This window comes from Bubalus bubalis, chromosome 9, assembly GCF_019923935.1.
Source record: "Bubalus bubalis isolate 160015118507 breed Murrah chromosome 9, NDDB_SH_1, whole genome shotgun sequence".
NCBI classification, from domain to species: domain Eukaryota; kingdom Metazoa; phylum Chordata; class Mammalia; order Artiodactyla; family Bovidae; genus Bubalus; species Bubalus bubalis.
This window is the reverse complement of record NC_059165.1, coordinates 92,739,656-92,760,201: the sequence shown is the minus strand read 5'-3', so window position 1 is coordinate 92,760,201 and position 20,546 is coordinate 92,739,656. Positions and strand designations below refer to the sequence as shown.

At 55.6% G+C, this 20,546-nt stretch overlaps 1 protein-coding gene across 10 annotated transcripts in view; it reads left to right on the top strand.

Annotated features, from left to right (window-relative positions):
• RANBP3 (RAN binding protein 3) overlaps positions 1 to 20,546 on the top strand; it is a 50,705-nt gene that overhangs the window by 25,511 nt on the left and 4,648 nt on the right. For 3 of the 10 annotated variants that reach the window (XM_045166660.1, XM_045166664.1, XM_045166669.1), the window contains 11 exons: positions 5,658 to 5,694; positions 5,784 to 5,870; positions 7,710 to 7,781; positions 12,006 to 12,071; positions 12,842 to 12,934; positions 14,069 to 14,187; positions 15,237 to 15,353; positions 17,015 to 17,118; positions 18,100 to 18,244; positions 19,281 to 19,383; positions 19,789 to 19,898. In XM_045166660.1, coding sequence (XP_045022595.1) covers positions 5,658 to 5,694; positions 5,784 to 5,870; positions 7,710 to 7,781; positions 12,006 to 12,071; positions 12,842 to 12,934; positions 14,069 to 14,187; positions 15,237 to 15,353; positions 17,015 to 17,118; positions 18,100 to 18,244; positions 19,281 to 19,383; positions 19,789 to 19,898 — 1,053 coding nt within the window. Of the gene's footprint in view, positions 1 to 1,221; positions 5,024 to 5,657; positions 5,695 to 5,783; positions 5,871 to 7,709; positions 7,782 to 12,005; positions 12,072 to 12,841; positions 12,935 to 14,068; positions 14,188 to 15,236; positions 15,354 to 17,014; positions 17,119 to 18,099; positions 18,245 to 19,280; positions 19,384 to 19,788; positions 19,899 to 20,546 lie in introns of those variants that run through there. The other 7 variants (XM_045166661.1, XM_045166666.1, XM_045166662.1 and 4 more) reach the window with 4 other exon arrangements.

Genomic DNA, 20,546 nt, shown 5'->3' with positions numbered 1-20,546 from the left:
TCGAGGGTTTTCCGTGGAGGGTGGCAGACGGTGGAGGTGGTGTCACGGCAGTGGCCCTTCCAGAAGCCGGGCGCTTTCAGACCCCTTCCTGCTCATGCCTGTGAGACAGGGCCTCGCCTTCTCCCTGTGGCCAGTCCAGACGCCGATTTCTGAGGCCCAGCCAACAGAACTCAGCTTCTCAATTCTTGTGGACTGTAGGTCAGGAGCTCTAATTCTGAGAAATGCAAGCAGTGCCCAGACTGAAAGACGCAAGGTCGAGGGCGATAGCAGGAAACGTGAAGATGGTTATGTTGCTGTGGCAGAGGGCCTGGGGTGGAGGGGGCTTGTTGCTGAACGTGCCAGCTTCATGGAAGGGCCATGCCTGTGACGCGCACCCGTGCGCACCCTGGGTGGTTTTAGTACAGGCGCCTGGGCACCCGGTCCCATCGGAAGCCATCCAGGGCTTTTTCTGCCTTTGGGGCACTAAGACACAGGAGAGTTTGTTTTTTAGGCCAATTAGGGTGTAGATAGACCCCAATCCCAGCTACTTCCTGGGCTGAGATGTTTCTGTGGCGAACTCGGACTAGTTGCTCTTGCTTCAGAGCAGATTTGGCGCTCACTCGGTCTCACTCTGGAGTTCAGGAAACACCCACATGTAACCTGACAGGGCTCATCCCTCACGTTCAGCCTGTTCTTCATTCCATGATCCTTTGGGGGATTGTAAAACTGCGATATATCGCACACTGAATTATTGCCTATAAAGGGCCCTTATCATCTTTCAGTCTCATCAGAGCTCTGGCCATTGAAGCCCCAGGACCAGGAAACAGTCTCCTTATATCAGACCTCCTGGTTCTCACAAGGCAGCTTGAGGGACACCAAACCACATCCAGATTAAGTTCTCCATTTGCCCTGGAGAAAGTGTTCCCAGTGCTCACCCTGAGCCTGGCTGAAGTCTGCCAACTGAAGTCCCAAGCCAAGGCACTACCGAGCCTGAAACATGTTACGAGCCCCACTGGGAAACTGAGAGAGTCTGGACCAAGTCCCCTGGCCAGACTGCTCCCCTGCCCGTCCTCTGACAAATGCACGGGCTTCGCCACTCGTCCACCCCTGCCCAGCAGTCGCATCTTTGGAGGCTACCTCATTTTCTCTTTTTTTTCAGTGTCTGCCTTTTGGGTAAAAATCTCTGAGCTGGTTCCCTGAGTCAAAGGATAAACAGTGGTGAGTGGGCCTGTGGTCCACATGAAGGTGAGGCTGCCTTGGCAGCCGCCTCCCTCAAGTGGATCTTCATCCAGGTGTCCATTTTCCTGCAGTCACAGCAGCAGACTTTCTAGCTGGACTGTCCAGATGGGGGTCCGTCCAGGTGGGGATCACTGAGTCCCCACATCAACTGGTATTTTCTGGAAGGAATGTCCCTGACATGGTCTTGATTTCTCATCTTTTCCGGGAGGCCAAGAAGATAGCCCCGCTCACTCCTGCTCACTACCCGTTTGTCTGTGTCTCAGCTTCTTTGATACAGCCTCCTGCTCCTTCCCCGCCTCCTGGACTGGCCTGGCGCCTTTGTCCCCTCAAGGCCACCCACACCAGGCAGCCTCACAAAAGCCCTGTCTGGGGTGGGGAGTGCAAGCCTCAGTAAACTGAATACTAGTAATTGTCATCGATTCAGCCTTTACACAGAGGACAGGAGCTTCTCAGTCCTGTGGCCCTATCCTGGGTCAGGTGTTCCCTCCAGTCTTGTGCTTGGTGACAGGGACGTATGCCCTTCACGGGACAAGCTGCTTCTCCCCAGGGTTCCGGTGTGTTCCGAGAGGGTGGGCCACCCTCTCATGTGGGACCCACTGCCACTGCGAAGTGCACGGTCAGGGTGCCCTGATCTGAGCATCCCCAAGGTGTCAGCCCGGAGCCCACATCAGCAAGAGACGGCTTCTGCTGTGGAAAGAAGCAGAGAAGGACGTGGAGCTTCCACACCCCACTTCCATCCTGACTGCTCCCCCAAATCACAGATCCTGAGAGCCTGCTCTCAAGACCTCCTCACGGTCATCCCCAGAGCAGCAGCTCCCAAGCTTTGGGCTACAGGTTGCTGTGCCCAGCCCCAGAGAGTGGAAGATAGCACGAGGCACCAGGCCTAGAGGCAAGCTCAGGCCTTCTCTGACGGGGGCCACGGGGTGGGGAGAGGCCAGACTGCAGCTCACACAAGCAGCAGAGGGGGCTTTCCAGCATGAAGAGCATCTCCCAAGGCAAGCTGAAGTGACTTGACTTCTGGCTGCCTGCGTCCTCATGCTGGCTCCTGTTGAGAATTACTGGCGTGACTGCTTCTGAGTCAGCTGTTTCAGAGCCCACAGGAAGTTCCAGCAGCTTCTGAAAGGCTCTCCCAGTGGAGGAATCTCCTGTGTTGTCCTTCACAGGCCTCCGCCTCCCAGCCTGTCCAGGACCAGCAGGCTGGCCACACGCCTGTGGGATGGTTCTGAGACTCGGAGCGTGGACTTGAGGGTCTCCTGAGGGCAGAGGTCTGGGAGTGTCTTGTCTCGCCAGGTGCCCTTTCTTCTCCAGGTCACCAAGGGGGCTGTGCTGGAGGCCGGGGCTCCATCTGTGTAGTAGATGCTTGCTGAGCAAGTATCCTAGGTGTTGGGTGTGTGAGTTGTAAGCCAAACAGACAGGGTAGGGCCTCGTGGTAGCAGGAGGCACACAACAGATGGGCACAGCAGATCACTTCTCACTGTGAAGCCCAAAACAGAGTTGAGGCCCGGAGAAGCTGGAGGGTGGGGGCGGAGGAGCTGCTTCCTCTCGCTGGGTCATGGGATGGCACGTGCGCTTGGTTCACCCTGGAGGTGGTCAGGACAGCTGTGGGAGCAGCACGCACGCGGAGGAGGAACACTGAGGCGGAAACGGTGTCACCATGCCAGAAAACGGGAGGGAGACAGCAGGGCTGGAGTGTGATGGACGAAGGGGCCTAGTGTAGCAGGAGACCACTTGGAGCCAGCAGTCCTAGGCCCTGAGAGGCAGGGCTGCAGCTCAGAGGCCTGGGTACACTTCAGGGGAGAGGCTCCTGGCTCCCGTCAAATTCTCAGGGAGACCCGGATCCCTGAGAGGCTTGGGGTGTCACTGGCAAGGATAAGCAAGTTAAGTGTTGTTAAAAGAGCCCCGAAGTATTCAAAGAAAAACTGACAGAACAAGGGGAGTCCAGAAATCACAGTCTTCTCCAACCAAAATGGAATGAAGTTAGAAATTCCTAGCAGAATATTGTAAAGATTAAAAATAAAATAAAATAAAAAAAAATAAAGAACAGATTATGAAACACACACAAAAAAAGAAATTTCTAGCAGAAGGAGCCCTGGGGCGTTCACACCCATGGAAATTAGCCTGTCAGACAAGGGCCCCTTGAGATGGAGGTGGCGGAGGACCAGGAGGACAGTCCTGGCCTTGCAGCTGTCAGGGCCCCCACTCTGCATACAGTCGGGGGGGTAGTGACTTGGCTGCTTCTCTGTGGCCAGCGAGCTCCTGGGATCCAGGTGCTTCCCCTAAACACGTGGTGAGTGAGCCCCACTGAGCGCTGGGGCCAGACTCTTCCGGAACTTATAGGCTAGCGGGGGACCCGGAGCGAGAGCAGGGAGGGGTGAGGCCACAGCCTGAGAGATTCTCACCTGGGTGGCGAGGGAAGGGAGGGTGTTGGTGAGAGAGCAGTGCCTACAGGGGCTGGCTGTTTCCAGGTCCCAGGAGTCCTTCAAGAAGCCACAGGTGCCACGGACCTCGGAGGCTGCCTGCCATGGGCAGGTTTGGTAGAGTTGAAATGCTTATTGAATGAAAAAGGGGAAAGAAGTTGAGGCCAGGACTCGGGTGCAGGGTAGCAGGGATAGTCTGGGGCTGGCAAGGCCTGCTATAGAGGAACAGCAGGAGGAGACCCTAGAGCCTGTGCCTTCACAGTGTCACCCAGGGCAGGGGGCATCCGAGAGCAACACCTGATGTCCTGGTGACGCGGGCACGGCTCTTGGCTGTCAGCTGCCAGCCCAGGCCCGTTGAATGACAGCGCTGCAGTGGTGCCTCTCTCATCGGCTCCCCGCGGTGAGAGGGTTCTCCACCCTGGTCCCTCCTGTCCACACATCCCCTGAGCTCTGAAGCCCTGCTGCCCTGGGTGTGACACTCCAGGAGGTGAGCTTGCCGGGAGGGTGTGGGCGGTCCAGGTGTGAGGCCACCCATCGACCCCTGCACCTTCATCCCTGCATGGAAGCACTGGCCGCACTGTCTTCCAAGCTTGGAGTTGGAAACCTGGGCCAGTGAAGCCGTTTGCCCCAGGTTCCACATTCAAGACACGGCCGACTAGCTCTCAAGCCTTTGAGAGGGAGTTGAGCCCTTCACGCTCTGAGCCCTGACCACTGTCTTGTGCTCAGCTAGTGCCTGCCTGCTGAATCCTCAGGGGGTATTTTATTTCGTTTTGAGCCCCATGGTATGCTCACAGTCGCCCCGAGGACCACTGAGCCCGTCGTGTTAAGAGGGTTTCGCGTTTCCCGAGCATGTTGATAGATGGTCTCTGATGGGGGCGGGGGTGCAGTTTAGGGTCCTTTTCTTACTGTCCTTTAGGACTTGTCTGCAGACTCTGCCTACTGCCTCTTTTTGTCCAGCCTGCAAGCTAGGATGGTGTTCTGGTTTTTAAAGGATTGTAAAAACAAAGAATATACAACGTGTGGCCTGAATGGGGCCTGTGGAGCTGGCCCTTTACTGGAAAGCTCCGCCCCAGTTCTCGGGGGTCCCAGCCTCCTCCTCTGCAGCTTCCTTATTTTACAGCTTTTACCTAAGCCCTGCAGCTTGCAGAGCACTTTCACATGCATCATCTCATTTAATCCCTCACAGGCTCAAGGCAGGTGGTCCTCGTTTGGCCAAACTTAACCCCTGAGGGGCTTTTCTGAAACTAAGAAAATTGGCTCCCCTGCTTCCCCTTCAACTCTGGTGCCTGGGGCTGGGGGTGGGGATGTTGACCTCTCAGAGTTCACTTTAGGCTGCTTAGCTCTGAAGAATCACAAGTCCCTGAGAGAGGATGTATCACCCCAGATGGGTCAGGGGTTCACTTTAAGCTTCTTAATTGCTAGTCATTCGCATTCTAAAACCAGAGGTGGTTGGGGAGGAAGTTCTTCATCCACCTTTCTCTCTCAGCTCGTGATTGTTCAGCCGGTCTGTAGTCTGAGGTGCTGCACACTTGGCCTCATGGCAGCGAAGCACTCAGCTACTCTGGAAACGGCAGCCTCCCTGGAAATTGGGTTCCACACCAGGAGAGGTGCCAGGAATGGGGGCCCCCTGACCCAGTGTCCACAGCCCTGCTGCCCTTCAGGGTGTATAGGTCACCTCGGCAGAATGGACTTTGGCCAGAGCCAGTTTTTCTCTTTGATTGGGGGTGGGGGGGGGGTGCGGGGGACATGCCAGTGAGCAGTACCCATTGGAGAAACTTGGAAACTGATCTGTGCCGGGAACATTCCCAGCTGTTAGGAGTCCTTGGCGCGAGGCCTGGTGAGGCGGGGGCAGAAGGTTCACGGGAGATTTTCAGGCATTAGGTCAAAACTCTGTGACCCGGGCAACTGAACCCAAGCCCCACACCCTTGGTGCCGCATTTCGGGATCCATTGGTGGCGGAAGTCAAGAGCCACCAGGCCGTGTGGCCCTCTCTGATTACCCTGACGTGTGTTCTCATTTCAGAGGTCAGCCGGCGGCTCCAGCCCCGAAGGTGGAGAAGGTGAGGATGTTTCTCAAATGTTTCACCAGCTTCGGTCGTAAAAGTGGAAGCAGCCTGATTTTTCTTCTCCTCCTCCTCATTTTCTGTAGATTCTGACCGAGAAGATGGAAATTACTGCCCTCCCGTCAAGCGAGAAAGAACCTCCTCTTTAACGCAGTTCCCGCCATCACAGTCAGGTAACAGTGGCAGCCCTTGACTGGGTGGTGAAGCGGCCGTGTTTGCAAGCCTGCTGCCCCCTGCTGTGCCTCCCACCCCTTGTGTGTCTCCAGTTATGGTCAGCCTGAGGCTCAGTTTTTTTGGGGGGCGGGAGTAAGGTTGGAGCTTGGCTGAGCGCAGCACAGACACCCTTGTCTGAATCAGTGACACTTACAGAAGGGTGGGATGTCAGGGCCATGTTTGGGGCTCTGACCATTAAGTGCATGGCCACTTTGTAAGGGCCGCTGGCTATGTGTGGACTGAAGGTGTGGGAAGTGGAGGGTCCCCCTTGCCCTTCAGCAGTGAGCCTAGTGCCCAGGGGGGCCAATTGAGAAGCCCAGACACACAGACAGTACATAGGGAGTCCAGCAGCCCTGGCAGACACGTTGGTGGTAGGATGGCATGAACTCCCCAAGGAGGGGAGCTCGGGGGAGCCCAGACAGCTTGGCCAGTCTGGGCCCAAGGGCTTGGAGCCTCCGGGCCAGAACCAGGTCTGTGCATACACGGAGGCCAGGAGACCATCTAGTGGACCGAGGGAGGCACTGGGGCTACCGAGTGGGTGGCTGTGCAAGCCTGGGGTTGCCGCTGCTCCTTGCAGGGTCAGAGCTGCAGCAGGGCCCCCACTCCCCACCCAAGCCGAGCATTGCCCGGTGCTCTGCAGCACTGGCGTTCACATGCCCTCCAGCTCCCTGCTGAAGCTCAGTCTTGGGAATTCACTTAAAACAGTTATAGGTATGAGCCCTAAGGAGGTCACTTTAGGAGAGAAAAGACTCTTGGAAGCTTAAAGAGTACGTGAGCGTTCTCTTACCATCACCCCGTGACATACCTGAATTCATGCCTGTTCCCTGAACACTTGCCTTGGGCACAGCTGAACCCTTTTTCATAACTGCAGGAGACAACTCTCCCCACTCCCCACTCCAAACAGGTGCTGTGGTGAGGAGTCCTTTGGACAGCTTACGGTCTAGGCTGGGGGTCCATCCTTTTTTTAAGGCTTTCTGCACACTTGTTGCATAGGCCTTAATACAGGAGGGGCAGCGTCCACTTCCTGGCCATAGATCACATTCCTTCCCGCTCACTGCCCACTGCTAAGCCTCACTTTTTCCGTCAAGAAAGTACAGCGGAGAAGAGAGGTGGTAGTCTGTGCTCTGGCTGTAGGCTGGAGAAACCAACGACCAGTGGACGTTAGACGTTAGTCCTGTCCTCTGGCGCATTCCCCCCCAGGGTTCAGCTTAGCCATCAAGTGTGTAAAGACAAGTGGTCTGCGTTCAGAGGCCTTGGCTTTGTGCTGCACTCTGATTCCACTTAGCTGCCTGCAGTCTGCACAGTTTGGTCTTCAGCCCCACTGTGTTGTTGCCTGGCCTGCAACCAGGGAACCAGTTGCTTTTGTAAGATTCTAAAAGGGCAAGTAGGGGAAGGCTGCAGCCAACCGAGCACTGACTGGTGACAAGGAGCAGGGCCTGGGGCTCGGCCCAGGGGAGCATCTGCGTCCCTCCTGGCCGTGCTCTTGGGGACGCACGGGCAAGGTAGGAGGCCACAGCAGCCCAGAGTCGACAGCTAGGTGTCAGGCAGATTCAGGCTGTTCCGCTGGACACCCATGTTTCAGGGCTGTAGGAAGAGTCCCGGGGTTTCACTTTTGCTAGAGTGGCTGAAGGCCAGGTTCGTGATGCTGACCCCCCACCCCCACCCCCACCCCCCACAGCACCACAGTGGGGCCTGGAGATGACCCCTCAGGTGGGAGAAATGCTCCCAGGCATGTCTGTCCTGCCTACTCACACTGTTTTCCTCTTGTTCCTCCCCTGCCTGCACCTCCTTGTCGACAGTATCCAAAAACAATGTTTTTATGCCATCCACCTTCTGCGAGCCATCTGCAGGCAATTCTGACTCAGAACCAGGTGAGCCTTCGCGTGCCTTTGCCCTTCACCAGCTGGTCACTGGGGGTGTCCTGGGATGAAAAGCACTTGCTCTTGTAAAACACTGTCTTAAACGAGGGTAAGCAGTTGGAAATCAGCACTCTTTTTCGGTTCATGTTTTCCAACTTTCAGTGGGCAGATTTAGAATCCAGTGTGAGGCTGACTTCTGTGGCCCTTAATTTTGGTTTCTGCAAGCAGGGCCTAGTTACAGGGAGCTTCAAGTCCCTTAAAAAAAAAAAAAGACAAAAGCAAACACACACAAAAAAAACCATAGTGAAATACAGTACTCGTTTTTCAGATTTTTACACAAATACTGTACCTCTGTGTCATTAAAAACTCGGAAATACATAGAGTGAAAGAGTCCTCCTGTTCATTTCCCTCCACACTGCCATCCCCATGGTCACTACTCTGAAGTTTATGTAATTTTCCAGACCCCTTCTCTGTGTATTAAATTCTCACACTGACTAATATTACTTAGATCTGTTTAGATAAATATATTTAATCACAGCTTTAAAACTTTACAGCGAATAGCTTGATCCTTTCTGAAGAATGTGGAGCCTTTTCCTTTTTCGGTCCTTCACTAGAGAACCAGCTCCAAGATTTCCTGAAAGTTTCTGCCGCGTGGCTGGAATTCCTCATAAAAGATTTAATGAGCGAACATAACCATCCGAATTCTGTAACCCAACCCGCTTTGTATAAATTCACTGCTGACTTCAAAAGCAAAGCAAACTCAGTCAGCCTCTGGCACAAGGGCGCCGTGGGGGGAGAGGCGAGCTGTAACTTTGAGGGTTGATTTGATGGCACTCTTTCAAGCGGTTGAATTTGTTCTGACTCTAGAGGCAAACTGTTCTGAGCTGACCCCTTCACGGGTCCTAAAAGGGAGCTAGGTGACTTTTTGTTTTTTATTTGGCCACACTGTGGCATGCGGGATCTTAGTTCCCCGACCAGGGCTTGAACCCAAATGCCGTGCATTGGAAAGTGGACTCTTAACCACTGGACCACTGGGAAGTCCTGAGGAGCTTGGTTCTCAGGGTTCTTTAGGGCAGGCCTGGGCACCGGCCTCGTGAGTCCTGTTCGGGACTTTGGGGGCTGGGTCATAAAAGGTCAGCCTGGTCCCTGGTCCCCTCTGCAGTGTGCTGTGGGGACAGGCTGACCTGTCCACTCCGCAGAGTGAACTGCTCAGCTCCTTGCCCGCCTGCCTTTTTATTTTTTTTAGCTTTTATTTTGAAAGAAAGAAAAAAATGTAACCCTTAAGAATAATAAGATACTTCTCCATCCCACTGCCTAGAGACCCCATTCGATCTTGCCCCAGGCGCCCTAGCGATGAGCAAAGGCATCCTGTTCTGGCTCCTGCGTCATGCATCTCAAACAGTCCCTCGGCCTCGCCTGGTTCTGTCAGTGGTCTATAATCCGTTGTCACTAGTATTTATCTTCACATTCAGCTCTTGCTTCCAGCCTCAGTTCATTCTAATGGTCCCCGATCTGGCTGGTGGAGCCCCGTCCAGCAGGTTTCTGTGCTCCCCGGCCTTGGCCCCATCCTCTTGAGCATGCCCTTTTCTTCTTGTCAGAGGGGGTTCTAGGCTCATCATCTTCTCTCCCTGTCCTCAGTGGGGTCCTGGCTCTGCTTGGTGGAAGTGGTCTCTTGGAACCAAGATCTGAGTGCTCAGCCCACTGTGCTGTTGCTGCTCCCAGGCCCTCTCTGTACCCACAGCTGGGAACACGCATGGCTGAGAGCACATACATACATATACGTGTGTACATACACATGGACCTCTTCACACACGGGCACTCACGTCTGCTTGTGTTTTGTGTCTCTGCTGCTCTGTCTGCATGTATAGGTCACCCCAGTTCATGTGGATACTTCCCGTCCAGTGCCAACAGGGTTCATGATATGAAACCCTTCTTCATATTTCTTCCTCTTTCCTGACAGAAACCTGCTCCCTTTCTCCTCAGTGTGTTGTTGCTTGAGCCCCTACCAGGGAGCCTCCTCTCAGATTCTCTCTAGCTTCTGGTCCGCACCAGGCTAAATTCTGATCTGTCTTCCTGGTTTAATCCAAGAGTTCCTGGAATTCCCTTTGGAGCCAGTGTTGCCCTCTCAGACATCACTTGGGGTCTCTCGGAGGCACGGCAGGGAAGCCTGTTTGCTTGGGTGTGATTTCAGGGGAGGGCAGAGGCTGCCCCATTAGAAGTGCTTCTCTCCCACAGCAAGCTCCTGTTGTGGGGGCCATGCGTGTGCCCTTGAGAGAACATGGGTGCAACGGCCCGTGCACTCCTATGACCTGGGCATGCATGCTAGGGCTCTGACCACCTCTCCATGACACACCGACCTTGCTGCAGAGGGAGCTTCCGGAGGCCACAAGCAGAGAGCACGTTTATTCTAGTGCAGATAGGGGCCCTGCCCCTTAAGTGTCCCCCTGCTGCTCTGGGCCCCGCCATCTTTCTGTCCTGTGTTCCCAGTCACGTGAGGCATGTGGTGCGTCAGTTCACCTCAGCATTCAGGGTGGACGTCCTGTGTATCCATGGGCAGGCCAGCTCCAGGCTGGGTGGCGGTGGTCAGTGTCTGTGACTCTCCAGGCTTGTTGCCCCTGCTCAGGGTCAACCCCAAGGGTTAGCCTGTCAGAGCAGAGTGGTGAATAGTAGTCGCAGTATGAGCATTGCAAAGCCAGTTCCGAGGACCTTCTAAAATTACCTCAGTTGTGAATTTTACCTCAGTCTTTTTCAGTGTTTCTAAATTGCCAGTCATCGTCTTAGTAACCCTGAGCTCTGGCAATGTAATTCAGCATCTGCCTGCCCAAGAGGCCCACCTGGCAGCGTGTTTTCCCCGCATCCTGGGCTGTCTGGCTGTTGAGGCCTCTCTCAGGAGGGACCCCAGCTCCAGCAGCATGGGCTCCCTCATGCTGACCAGCAGGGGGCATCACTCTTGTGAACCTGTGTTTGCCTGAGGAGAGCACAGGGCCCTCCTGCCTGATGGGGAGTTCCGATTTGACTTTCGTACCTAATTATTGTGTGGCCTGACGAGTTGTAATTGTGGTGGTGTTTCTGTGTACAACTGAAGGGTGTCTAGTGCAGCTGAAGGGTTGTATACCCACCACCATAATTAATTTTAGGATGACTGTCACTCCAAAAAGAGACGCTATGCCCTTGGGCAGTCACTCCCCACTTGGTCTCCCCAGCCTCTGGCCACCACAAATCCACTTTTGTCTCCATGGATCTGCCTGCCCTGGACATTTCTTGTGAATGGAATCGCACAACTGTGTGGCCTTTGGGGACATCTTTCCATTTCTTTAAGTCTTTGTTTTCTTCCAGCAGTGTTTTATAGTTCTTACTGGTTACGTTTATTCCCAGCTGTTATAAATGGAGTTGTTTTCTCAGCTTCACGTTTGGATTATTCACTGCTCGTGTCTAATAACACACATGTGATTTCTGTGTATTGAGCTTGTTCCCAGCCACCCAAAAAGGGTTTTTCCCACAGGTTGGACTTCAGCACAAAAGTGAGGCCATCCTTTGACTTTTCTGGGGACAGACTTCTGGTCAGGAGTAGCGTTAGCCTGTCTCCCCCACTCCCTAAGATGGGCCAGTCAAGAGGATGCAGAATGAAGGGGTCTAGGTGCCCCGGTGGCTGAGCCGAACCGGGCTCTGTCTGAACCTTGGCTGTCAGTCCCAGACCCCATCCTCAGAAGGCCCCCTCCTCCTCCCGGGCCTTCCTGCCACATCTGGAGAGAGCAAGCCTGCCATCGGCCTCCTTTGATCTGTCACCACAGAAAACGTGTCTCATTTCCCGGGCATCTGCTGTAATGGCAGGACTTTTCCTGATAGCAGTTGTGTCCTCCAGGACAGGGAGCTGGGTCCCAGGGAGGGCCAGTCTTCTGGGGCTCCCTGATTGTCCTTAGGGCCCTCAGCCCCTGCAGGCAGCTGGGTAGATGGGCGGAGGCCTGACCAGTCCTGCACTCACCCTGCAGTCTCTGCTGCCGGCAGTTCTCCTAGAGCCACCACTGCCTGCAGCCCTCTGGCCTCCTCCCTGGGCTGCCCACAGACGGGACTGGACCAGCCTCTGCTTCTCTGTTTGAACTTGGAAATATTTGCCCTGGTTCTCCAGGCCCACAGCCACTGAAGCCCAGACCACAGGCCTCAGCCGCCCCAGGTCCCTCCGGCTTTGTTGCTCTGCCCCAGCAGGCCTGCTTTTCATCTTTTGTTTTGTGCTTGTAGAGGAAAAGAGCAGTGGGTTCCGGTTGAAGCCGCCGACGCTGATCCACGGCCAGGCCCCCAGTGCAGGTGGGTGTCTGCTGTCGAGGAGGCACGCGGGGCAGCAGCCTCCCAAGTGCCGGTGCACGCTGGGCTCCCTCTCCTGACACTTGAGCACCGAGAATGCCCTCAGATCAGGAGGTGCTCCATCCAATGAGCCCGCTGCCCGGAGGAGGAGGAGGCAGGGAAGGATTAGGCTCGGCTCGGGGTGGGGCGTTCAGGCTCTGTGCACGGCAGTCCTCAGTCATTGGACTATCTCCCCAGAGCATTCTGGCCACAGCATTAATCCAGAGTAGCAGAGTGGCCATGAGTGAGCAGGGCCCAGGCTCACTCATGTGGGTAGCCCGTGCAGGGCCGGGGACGTTCTCCTGGTCCTTGCCCCGTGTTTGGCAGAGGGATCTTCTCAACATGGCATTTTGAGAAGCACATGTAAGGAGTACTTTACGTGACCTCTTGTGGAGTCCTAAACTCTGAGAGGTCAACCATGGCTTCACTGCTTTCCCCTCACCGTCTGCTCGTGACCCGCAAGACCAGCTGTCCTTTGGTTCCCCTGTAGTGTTAACCATACTCCCTGGATTAATCTACAGGCAAGATCTGTTTCACGGAGTGTTTTATTGAACCGCATATAAAAAGAACAATAGCTGGAATGTGTGTGTCTAACTGTAAAGAAAATAGCTTGAATTTTCTTTCTTTACTGTACTTCCTGTAAAGCCCAGCCTAGGAGGGACGTCGCGTGGGGGCGGGGGGCACTTCTGCCCATGGGGTCGGAGGGACCAGGGCAAGCCAGCCTGTGTCACCAGGTCTGCCAAGCCAAAAGCCCAAGGAGCAGCAGCGCAGTGTGCTTCGCCCGGCGGTATTGCAGGCCCCGCAGCCAAAGGCGCTCTCACAGACAGGTAAGTCACAGCCCCGGGGCCAGGCTCACACAGGAGGATGTGATCACTGTCCCTTGCTGCAGCGCTGAGGCTCCCAAGAGCCGGGTCCCACCCTGGGCGTGCAGCTCAGGACTGGAGGAGTGACCGATTAGAGGTCGTCTCACCTCACTCCCCACCTCGAGATGTGACTCCTAAACCGTGTTTCCATTACATCCACATACCAGGTGTGGTTTGCAGTTCATCTGTAATTTTTTAATCATGATAGGCTTTTCTTCTTCGTAATCTTTCCCTGCAATTTAAGAACTCCTCACCGGGAGCAATGCCACAACCCACCTGGGAGAAGCAGTTGGTATTTATGAAGCGTTTTAATTACATGGAAAACTGTTTGGTCTAACGCTGAACAAAGCCCAGTTTGAAGTTGTTCAAGTCACATAGTTGCAGCTACTTAAAAGGGAAAAGTGAAATGTTAGTCACTCGGTTGTCTGACTCTTAGGACCCCATGGACTGTAGCCTGCCAGGCGCCTTTGTCCATGAGATTCTCTAGCCAAGAATACTAGAGTGGGTTGCCATGCCCTCTTCCAGGGGGTCTTCCCGACCCAGGGATCAAACCCACCTGTCCTGCATTGCAGGTAGATTCTTTACTGTCTGAGCCCCCAGGGAGAGGAGTGCATAGAAAAAAGACTTCATTAGTAAAACTAGTTTTATAAAATTTATAATTATTCCCCAAATACATTCTCTTTTTTCCTCCTTAGTAGTAGTATGTCTAAATAAACTGAAAATTCACAGGGTTCTTCATAGAATTACAATAATAGATTCTCAGTTTTGTGAGGTTTTCGTTTGGTATTTGGGTTTTTCTAATCTAAGAATTTGTCATTTTCAGTATTGATACCATATCATTTTTCTTTAAGCATGTTATCTTTTCAATTTTCTTGCTGCACTCTGTAGCATCTGAGTGCAGGGATCTGAGTTCCCCAACTGGGTATCAAACCTGGGCCCCCTACAATAGAAGCACAGGGTCCTAACCACTGGACCCCCAAGAAGTCACAGATCCTCTCCTTTAAAAAAAAAGACCCTCCACTGTTGGGCCCCAGTGGTGGGCAGGGGCAGTAGAGGTGGTCCAACCTCTGAGACGCCCTCCGTCTTTTTTTCCCACAGTCCCAAGCAGCGGCACCAACGGGGTCAGCATCCCAGCAGACTGCACGGGGGCAGCAACATCAGCCTTACCTGACAACCCAGCCCAGAGAAGTCCATCTGATGAGACGCCAGCACTTGAGGTCTGTCCTTGACGGGGCAGGGAGTGTGCCACATGTGAGGCCTCTCGGGGTATAGCTGAGCACGTGGGCTCTAAGCCACTTCGGGCCGTGTCTGAGCTGGCCTGTACTCAGGCTGCCTGATTTGCCCGGAGGGATCCTTGGGTAACCCTAGCTGACTGGCCGAGTTGCCAGGCTGCCAGGACCCCATGCTTGGTTCTGAGAGAAATGGGCCACGAGCAGGGCTGTGCCACTAAGGGGGCCTGCAGCTCTCCACAGAGAGCTGTCGCCTCACCCTCTCGCACAGCCAAGCAGCTCCTAGGGATTCGTACACACGCTCTGCTTCTGGTGGCAGAAGTGTGCCTGGGAGTTGGCTCAGAAACCGTTTTTTAGAAAACAAGACGAGTTCTGGGATTCTATAGGCCAGATGTATTTCCCGGTAGCATTGCACAGCATCTGGAAAATACGGGACATTTAACGAAGAGCCTGCATTTGTGGTTGGCAAGTCAGACCTGAAACCCGAGCTGCAGTCACACATAACCCGAGGGTCCATGTGCAGAGACCTCTTGCACCCGTGTGTTTATTTCCACTCCATCCATTTGGGCAGATAGAATGCTGCCTGGGCTTCTCCACCTCTCCGCCCACGCCCCCTACCCCCACTGGATGTTGAGGCTCAAATGGGGAAAATGAACATGTGCAATTCAGTCTTCATACGTCCCTGAGTCCTCCACCCTCCAACCACAGTGGGCAGAATTGGAAGAGGAATCGTTCCCACAGCCTACAGCTTCTCAGAAACTGATGGCCAGGGTCTCCAGGGCAGTGAGCTTGAGGAAGACCCAGAAGTGACCCCAGCCCACCCATCCTACTCCCCACCATCCTTCACCAGCATCCCCAGTGACAAGGGCACTGCCCAGAGCTTGCCCCATCCTAGGTGGTCTCCCCAGCACCCCCCCACCCAAGGGCCTGCACCACAGGATTCATGCTGAGCAGATGCAGGGGCATGAGACAGCTCGTCTTGTCTGGGGCTGGGGTGTTCCTGCTTCTCAGCTATCCTGTTTGCTTGTTTTAACCAGGAGAAGTTCCAGAGAAATGAGTCTAGCAATGCTTCCGAGGAGGAGAACTGTGAGAAGAAAGAGCAGGGGGCCCAGCAGGCATTCGTGTTTGGGCAGAACTTGAGGGACAGAGTGAAGGTAGGTGGTCGGAGAGCCCAGTGAGCTGGGGACTAGTGAAGCAACCTGCCTGTGCCTCCCCCAGCTTCATTTTCCCAGAGATGGGGAGCGGGGCTATGTCCAGGGTGGCACCGTGCTGCACTGCTGGACGCACGCCACCCCCACCCCCGACGTGGAGCTCGGCAGGGCTCCCAGCGGCCAGCCCCCTCATGCTCCAGGAACAAGGTCAGGAAGGTGACTGAGCCCTGACAGCTGATGTTGTTACAGCAAAGGAACGAGCAGAATGTTAGTATCTGATGCTTTCAACGTCTCCAGAGACTCTTATCCTTACTGAAGAGTTTCTCAGCACTGGCAGTGTTTAGACTGGATCCTTCTTAGGCTGTTCCCCAGTGCCGCCCTCTGGATGCCTTTCCCTGCCAGTGGTGACCACGGGAAGCATTCCCACTAGTGCTGACCGTCCCCCGAGGGCTACATCACCCCCAGTGAAAGCTGCCGCCATTTGTTTTCAAGTAGGACAGCTGGGACATCACTTTGTTCTCTCCCCAGAAGGCAGCAGGCTCTGCCCCTCCTGGCTGCCCCCAGCTGTGTTGGTCTGCTCTGGGGGCTTTGAGTTGGGGGTGGGGAGCTTGTGGCCATGGCAGGGACTCTCAGTTGGGGACCCCACTCTCTGGTCCTCTGGGAGACCTGTCCCAGCCCTGGGTGCAGAAGATCCCTCTGCACCACGTACATCAGCTCATCTGGCAGGAGCTCCTGGAGGCTGGGTCTGGGGACACCAGTCATTGTCACAGCTGGAGAGTAGATGCCACTGATGCTAAGTAGGTGGAGGCCAGAGATGCTGACCAACACGCTGCAGTGCCCGGGATGCCCCCTCCCCACTCGGAACCATCTGGGTGCGGGGTCAGTGATGAGGGTGGGGAGCCCTGAAATGAGGAGACCAGAGTCTGGGGTGCAGGGAAGGTGTCCAGCAGCACTAGCTGCTTCTTTGGTGCCCGCTGTCCAGCAGAAGCACGGATGCCCCCAGAGACACAGAAGTAGGTGTTGACGTTGCACAGCTTCAGGCAAAATAACGAGTCCCTTGGCAGCCGCTCCCTTCCCGGAGCAGGAAGCAGGAAAAGAGAGACCTGGGCCTTCAGGTCGAGTCTTCCATGCTGCCTTGAGATTGGGGTGGGGCAGCATCTCATGGAGGCCCCTGGGTCTCAGGGCCACATCCTGGCTTCTGCATGGAGAGTGACTTGAAGGTGTGGTTTCTTAACCCGTCTGAGCCTCTGCTTCCTCTCTCAGAACATGGTCGCTAACACCCACCTCACAGTGTTCCCAGGAGAATTGCATTGGAGAATGTGTTTAACCAGGGCAGCACGACAGTTGGCTTAAAAGAAGCCTCGAGAAATGAGGCTTCTGTTTATGATGAACCCTTTAAAATATGAAATTTGTACATGATCTGTGATCTCTTGGTACAGAAGCATTGGTGGAAAATGCCAACAGGTTGCCAGCCTGAGTTTCTTTTAAACAGAGGAGAAAAGGCTGCCCAGCACCTCATGGGCTGTTTTTACATCTTAACTGTAACCCCCAGGACGCATGCCTGTAGATGGAGCTGTGTGTCACACAGGGCATGTACAGATGGGCTGAGCTGCTGAGGCCCTGAACATGCCATGCCCTGAGCAGTGTTTTCTCTCATTTCCCAGTTGATCAATGAGAACACTGAAGTGGCAGACATGGAGAACGCCGGACACCCCAGTTCAGAGACGCCAGCTGCGACCAACTACTTCCTTCAGTACATCAGCTCCAGGTGTGCGCCTCAGGCTGGTGCCTAGCCTTGCTCGGGGAAGCCTCCGCCTCAAGGGGACCCACGGTCACCCGCTGTCCCTGGACCAGCCCAGTCCTTCCTCGGGAGGGTGGGGGGCCCAGGCAGCCAAACTCCAGTCACCTCCAGCCCTCCTTCCCTACTTGGTGGAGGTGTGGAGGGTCCAGGATTTGGGGCTGGGGGGGAGGCGCTGCAGTGGACAGCTGAGGCAGGACTGCAGTCCTGTGGGGTTGTCCAGCCCATCCTGGGAGTGACCTCCGTCACCAGGTGCTGGATCCGGGCTCCCTGTTGGCGCTGCTGGCGGGGGCGTTCACCCGCAGCCAGGCTGCTGGGGTGTCTGGGGAGGAAGGCACACCCTGCCTGGGAGTCGGGCCAGCCGGGCGGGCACCGTGCAGACGCCAGCCTCCAAGAGGCCTGGCGGGAACAGTGACCTGCTGTTCAGCAACCTGGCCCCCAGTTAGTGGAGCACATCAGTTATTTTAAGACATGTTTTATGCACCTCAGTGTTTCCCACATTGGGAGGCGTGTGCAGCCTATGATGTCTTAATCTGGATGAAGTGTGACGGCCATGGCAGCGGCCGTTTGCCGAGCGCTCCCTGAGGGCCATCCTTTGTCACCCCCCAGCAGCCTGGTAGGAGGTGTCACCTCCTTGGTGTGGGGCCGCGGGGGGGGAGTCCAGAGAGCTGCAGCACATCTCGGGGTCATGTCTTCGGGGAGTGGGCGGATGGCCCCTGCACTCCGCCTCTGTGGTGCCCTCCTCCGGGGGTGGGCGGGTGGGCGTCCGCTGTGTCACACAGTGACTGAGCAGTTGGTGCCAGGCAACCGGAGCCAAGGCTTCCTGTCTGCCTCCCGGTGGGGCCCAGCCCAGAGCCTGTGGGGGCCTGCCCCTGGCGAGGCAGACCGGCCCGCTTGGCCTTGCGGGGCCTCGGCTGCTTTCCGCTCCAGCCGTGCGCATTGTGTGTGCAGGCGTGCACGCCGCTGGCCCTGTGCCCCGGCCGCCCCACACTCACTCAGAGTGCGTCTCCTCTGCAGTTTAGAGAACGCAACCAACAGTGCCGACGCCGCCACCAGCAAATTCGTGTTTGGCCAGAACATGAGTGAGCGCGTGCTGGTGAGTGACCCCGTGGGGACGATCCTTGGGGCCCAGAGACTTTCAGAGCCACCCGCAGGTCACAGGGGCACGGGGGTGTGCCTGCTGTGTCGTGTCCTGTGACCTTAGAGTGCTCTCTTTTGCCGAGTAAGAGGAAGAAGACCCAACTCAGACTCAGCCTAAACAGCGTGCAGGGGCAGGAGGGACAGACCTGGCGGCCCAGGGAGGCTGTGCGGGAGCCTGGGTTGCGCTTCCTGTCATTACTCATCTCAGGGCAGGGTGGGGACAGCTGTCGGCCAGAGCCCTCAGCTGTGTGCTGCTGGGACCACCACGAGCCACCTCTGACGCCAGGGGAGGGTGGCCCCACCCCGACTGTGAGGCCACAGCACGGAGAGGGTGGTAGGGGTGGCAGCCTCGGACGGGCCCCCACAGTGTCCCCTGCACCCATAACACACAACACCCTCGGGTCATCTTCTGGCCCAGGATGGGCTTCCAGAATTGTCACCTGCTGCCTTCTTTTTTTTCTTTTATTCCCCCAACCATGCATTCCCACCCCCATTGTGTCCATTTGTGAGGGTGGCTCAGGTGCTGTCGGGGGCTCACCTGACTCCTGGCACCTTGGTCTCTGTGTTTATTATGCTGAGGAACTCCCTGCTGCCTTTCTTGAGTATCAGTAGTGTCCTTTTTCGATTACAATGAAGTAGTCAAAGAATTGCCTCACAGACCAAGGTGACCAGGTGGCCTGTGGTCAGTTGGTGGCCCCCGCCTCCGGGTGATGCCACAGAGGCTCCAGAGGCAGTTCACATACAACATCCAGGATAGGCCTGTGTCTAGGGTGTCGTCTGAGGATGCTCGGTGAGCACTGAGTGGAGAGGGACTGGGGCTGGGCAGGTCCCCCGGCTCCAAAAGGGAAGCTGGCCGAGAGAAACCCTCTGCCCAGAAGAGAACGTGCCGAGAGCCACCTCCCAACAGAGGGGCTTCCTGTCCACAGCGGTCAGCCCACTGGGACCACCTCCCCACATACCCACCTTCTTCTGTATACCTTCACTGCCCACAGAGCCCGCCCAAGTTAAATGAACTCAGCTCAGATGCCAACAGAGAAAACACAGCGGCAGAGTCCGGATCCGAGTCCTCGTCCCAGGAAGCCACTCCTGAGAAAGGTAGGCCTTGGTCCTGTCCAGGAGGGTGGCTGGGGACACTGTGAACCCCAGCCCTGGGTGCTGGCATCCAGTTAGCAGAAGGGGGCTTGGCCAGCTCAGGACAGCCAGGCCCAGGCACTGCCTGGTGACCCAGATGGGGTGAGGTGTCTGTCCCCGACCAAGGTGGCTGAGTGGGTGCTCTTCAGCACCCTCAGAGGTCTCGCTATCTTCTGTTCTCCCTGGAGCCAGGAGAGTGGGAACTGGAGCTGTGCTGGCCGCTCCCGGCAGAGCCACAGGGTGCATTAGCAGGGTCCCCTGTGGGCCAAGGTGTGGCTCCCAGAGGCACTGGTCCCCTTGGGGTGTCCCATGAGGTACACCGTCACCCCCAACCAAGTCAGTAGTCAATGTCATCTAATCACATTGCAGAGTCCCTGGCCGAGTCGGCAGCCGCCTACACCAAGGCGACGGCGCGGAAGTGCCTGCTAGAGAAGGTGGAGGTCATCACCGGGGAGGAGGCCGAGAGCAACGTGCTGCAGGTGAGTGCCCACCTGCTTGTGGTGCCGGGGGCTAGAGCCACACAGCCTGTCTCAGGACAAATTACAGACCTGAAACAGACACTTGTTCCTGCCGCCCCTTAGCAGCTGTGACTGTCTTGTCCCAGTGTCCTCCTCTTAGCCCAGACTTCACGGCCCTCCTGCCACGTCCCCACGGTCCTCCCCTCCTGGGGCAGCAGGTCCAGGGCGGTAGGGCTACATCTGCCCTTCATCCTTCCCCACTTACCGAGTGTGTGTCTGTAAACCACAAACATGTGGCATTGGGGAGTTTTCTGTGGTACTGCTTATCCCTACTCAGATTCATTTTACTGTCAAGAGATGCTGACTTATGAAGATCTACAGACTTCTCTCTGTAAAGGGTCACTTACGGTCTCTGTTGCACTTTTTTAAACATAAAACAGCTTTGATGAGATACAGTGCACATACTATGAAATTCACCTTTTTTAAAATGTACAGTACAGTGGTTTTTAGCACATTCAGAGAGTTGTACAAATGTCATCACTACTTTAGAACATTTTTGCCCCCAAAAAAGACGCCTTATGCCCATTGCCCTTCAGCAGTGATTTCCCCATCCCCTTCTCCCCCAGGCCCTGGCTACCAGGAATCCTCTCTCTCTCTATGTGGACGTGC